The following is a 4,664-nucleotide window of genomic DNA, read 5'->3' as shown; positions in this document are numbered from 1 at the left end:
ACCAATGATTTCACATCCACTAAAGTTTTCAATCGTATGTACATTGTTATGGATGATTAGACAATTACTATTTATTAAACTACTTGTATGTATATTGTCTAGGTATACGATATGCTAATCTAAAAGTTTGACGTTAGTTGAGCCAAACGACCTAGCCAGGAGTTGAGCCGACCTTGTCTCTGGCTCAGCTCATTTACAAAGCGAGTCGAGCTAGCTAGGCTCGTTCAAAACCAAGATGGTTTTGAGCGACTTATTTTCAAGCGAGTCACAAGCTTTTTGAATAATTTTATTATTGAGTCTTACTTATAAAAGTCAACATTTTCAGTTCATGTTAATTTTTTAAACCCAACTAAAATTTTTCAGTTATTAACCAAAAATAGAATCAACCCAATGTTTATAACCGATTAACCAAACTAAAATAATAGAAACTGGTTTATTTTTCAAAGTACCTTAACTGAAAAAATTGGTATTGGTTTCGGCTCAAAACCGAATCAAACCGCCCCGCACACAACCCTAAAATCACTAACCTAAGTATTATGTTACCCGCCGCAACGCGCGGGCACCTTACTTGCAACTGAATAGTGCGCAATCCAATGTGTCACCCCCGTCGTATCGCACGGGCACCCTACTAGTCTTTGTTATACAAGAGAACTATGCATACATCATAATCAGTCACTAATAATATATACAAGAGAAGTATGCATATATCATAATCACTCACTAATAATATATAGAGCAAACTGCAATTTTGGTTCCTGAGATTTGGTCACTTTTGACACTTTAGTCCAAAACTTAAATCTTTTGAATCTGTGTCCCTGTTGTATACTTTGTAAGTCGATACCAAACATACACGTCTTTATCAATGAAAAATGAGGGTGAGCGTGACAACAACATGACATCATTACCCACGCATATATTATTCAATCAATACGACGTCGCCTCCTTGGTCAACCTTCATGCCTTTCTTCGTTCATGGTTCGATATTCCTGCATTTACTTGCCAGCTGTATAAATACCGACGTTAGTGCTCATTGTTGTTCAGTCAATTCAATCAATCGTCGTCAAAAGCTTTCACATCTCTCTGACAGATTAGCGACCGCAATACACTCATAACCGCTTTCCGACTACTCTCATGGCTACAAAAGTGTATATTGTGTATGTTTTCTTACTCTCATTTTCACTTATAATCTTCGCCATGTTGATACTTGTTGCTTTTGATTAGGTTTTACGTAATTTGCTTCAATCGGTTTTGTTTTTCATTAACGGTTGAATGATCTGTTGCTTGTTGTGGATGAATTTGTGCGATTTAGATCGAGTGATTAGGTTTATCAGAGTAATTTTATGATCATTGATGTGTGTTTAAGTGTGAATTCGAAGAGAAGTAGAATTAGATGTGCTAATTTAAGTGCATTCAGTAGTTAATGTTGGCGATGTTGATAGCTGTTGCTTTTGATTAGGTTTTACGTAATTTGATTAAGCTATTTTGTTTTGATTATCAGTTGACCGATCTGTTGCTTGTTGCGGATGAACTTGTATGATTCAGATTGGTTGATTAAGTAATTTTCGCTGCTGCTAAGTTTCGATTTGAATTTTGAGTGTTGATGATGTCTGTTTAGGTGTAATATTGGAGAAACTAGAAGTATATGTGCGATTCCTAAGTGCATTGACTCGTCAACATTTCCGATTGCTATCCTGTTAAAATTAGATTAACTTCAGAGTTCAGATGTAAATTAGGAATAAGATAACCAAGGCATCTCCTCTTTGATCATTAATGTGGATACAGCCATATAGGTCTTGTCAGTAGTTAATATTTTCTTTTTATTTTATATAACTGACAGAGCTTTGTTTCTGTGTTTTCATATGCTGTTAATTATAAATCCACATAAAAAAAATACTGAAATATTAAATAGTAGTCTAGCCAATATGAATGAATAAGTTATCTTAAGATTTGGAAAATTAATAAACCAAATTAGGGGTTAGTGGAAGTAACATTCATTAATGAAGATGTGTTGCTACTTGAATGGTGACTTCTATTAAACGAAACCGCTAGCAAGCAACTAGTGTCTGCCTTTGCCAGTTGCTTGCTAGTACTTTGATAGCAAGTAAGCTGTGCAAGAAATCTAAGATGTAATGAAATTTAGGTGGTTCAGTTATAATGTATATCACTAAGACTCCAAGAAAGTCACGATGTTGTTATACAAAATTACACGCTGGGGGTGGGGGTGTTTTGAGGTCGCTAAATATTTAATTCGGTTATGCTTTAGTGTAGCTCTTTCAAAATGAACAGTGAAGGGGAAATTATGTGGGCTGCATTTTTAGTTGATGTTTCATAAGTAAACTTTGAAACAAGCATTTTGAAATCCACAACTTCAAACCTTATTCAAGACAACTTATTTCACTCGCAGCTGTATGAAAACGCTATAAGCTGATAAGCGGTTTTAATAAGCAACCCGATACATCCGTTTAGAAGGAATCCCATGTAATATAATAATTCCCTTAAGTTTTAAGTTGCAACTCTGTGCATTTTATATAATAACAAATGATGAATCCTTTTGTGAATAGTGGCTTTTTTGTGTGTGTCTTTTATGGTTCTTGTTGAACAACAAGAACTATTGACCAGAGATATTTCCGTTTGCAATTCATGGGTATTAAAGAAACTTGGTCTTCAGGCATGTCGAGCAACCTTTAATATCATGTGATCACTTTATTTCGGTATTACAATAATTTAACAAATTGAATACAGTTTTTCGATATAATCGGCTCATTTTGTCCCTATAGCAGCTGCCCAAAAAAAAAACAATTTTAGGAACAAACTTTTGCTTTTGGCCATATCAATGTCTAGGTTACCAACTGTTAGTGTTTTCTTGTGACAGGTACTACTCTATGTATGGACATGTAGAGAAGCTAGCTGAAGAAATCAAGAAAGGAGCTGCATCTGTTGAAGGAGTTGAAGCCAAATTATGGCAGGTAGATATTTTACAGGGCGTTTTCTGAGTGATTATGATAATCTGTTTACAGTGTTCCGCTATAATGGAACTGATTGCAAATCTGATAATCATAGTTTAAATAATCAGTTTAGAGGTGGCCTTAACAAACTGATTCCGATTATCTGATTATTTAGGGGTCATTTTACTTGTTAATTATTAAGTAATCGGAAATTTCCAAATACGAAAACTATTAATCTCCTAACCTTATAATTATACTTTGGTGAAACGCAAAGGTCGTAGAGTAGAAAGTTAGCAACATACTTTTATATGTCATCCGTTTTGGTAATCATATACATATAGTTTTTCGATCCATTTTAGTAATATAAGTTTTAAAACCGGCTAAATTGGTAAGTATAGTGAAAAAAAGAATAACCAAATATGGGCCAACAAAATTTTCCATCATCAGATTTAATTACCAAACAGGGGAAGAAAATCTCTTAACTGCCAAAATGAGTTGCCAAAACATATAAAATATATATATATATGGACCACATTCAAAAGTACACTGCTAGTTTGTGACATTTTTCCTTTGTGTAATGGTCTAATTTGATTATTTGATCACCTGATGACTATGTGTTTTTTATGTGGCATTTTTTACTGGTGATTTGGCTTATTACTAAATTACCAAACTAGTCCATTTTGTGATGACTTGGCTTGCCACGTCATCTTGTTCTACTGGTATATATTTACCAAGACGGACTATCAACCTAACTACGTTGCTATTCTATGACATTAGCCCATTATCCGATTATCGCAACTTCATCTAATGATGAACCTAAGAACAAACCTGATCATTTAATCCTGTCTTTGGTGCAGGTCCCAGAGACATTGCATGAAGATGTGCTTGGAAAAATGAGTGCACCACCAAAGAGCGATGTACCCGTAATCACACCAAATGAACTCTCTGAAGCAGATGGATTTATTTTCGGGTTCCCCACAAGATTGGGTATGATGCCTGCTCAATTCAAAGCCTTTTTTGATTCCACTGGTGGTCTTTGGAGAACCCAACAGCTCGCCGGCAAGCCAGCTGGCATCTTCTATAGCACCGGATCTCAAGGTGGTGGTCAAGAAACTACCGCGTAAGTAATTATTCAGATTTGAAGCCAACTCGCTATCAAAATGGTTATTTACAGTTATAAATTTCATGAAAAAAGTAATATTCTTATAACCATGAGAACCCTTTTATCAAAGATTAACAATTTTTATAACCCTGAGAATCTGTTACCGAAAACAAAATTTATTGATTTATTTTGTTTTAACGTGGTTTTCCATTAATTCCCAACAGTTTGACTGCGATAACTCAACTGGTTCACCATGGAATGATATTTGTACCAATTGGATACACATTCGGGGCTGGCATGTTTGAAATGGAAAAAGTCAAAGGTGGAAGTCCTTACGGTGCAGGAACTTACGCAGCCGATGGGTCTAGACAACCATCTGAACTCGAGCTCGAACAAGCGTTTCACCAGGGAAAATACATTGCCACAGTTGCTAAGAAACTTAAGGGAGTTGCATGATTTCACCATCTCAGAAAATACAAAAAACCATACCATAATCTCAAGATTGTTTGTTTTACCTTTAAAGTTTCATATCTCTATTTTTCTATTATGTGATTGCAAAAGGGTGATTGTTACTTTTATAAGCACACAGTAGTATGTTTTCATGTTGTTTATATTTC

The 4,664-nt window shown here is 35.1% G+C and overlaps 1 protein-coding gene across 1 annotated transcript; it reads left to right on the top strand.

The window, feature by feature from the left end:
• The first annotated feature begins 1,001 nt into the window (after positions 1-1,001).
• Positions 1,002-4,664, top strand: LOC110873649 (probable NAD(P)H dehydrogenase (quinone) FQR1-like 1). Its single transcript, XM_022122631.2, has 4 exons — positions 1,002-1,154; positions 2,873-2,966; positions 3,803-4,065; positions 4,272-4,664. Exons 1-4 carry the CDS (start codon positions 1,132-1,134, stop codon positions 4,501-4,503), a joined length of 612 nt encoding a protein of 203 aa, XP_021978323.1. The 5' UTR covers positions 1,002-1,131; the 3' UTR covers positions 4,504-4,664.

The sequence above is a fragment of the Helianthus annuus genome, chromosome 8, assembly GCF_002127325.2.
Source record: "Helianthus annuus cultivar XRQ/B chromosome 8, HanXRQr2.0-SUNRISE, whole genome shotgun sequence".
NCBI classification, from domain to species: Eukaryota; Viridiplantae; Streptophyta; class Magnoliopsida; order Asterales; family Asteraceae; genus Helianthus; species Helianthus annuus.
Note: the sequence above shows the minus strand (reverse complement) of the source record. Positions and strands in the feature narration are given on the sequence as shown.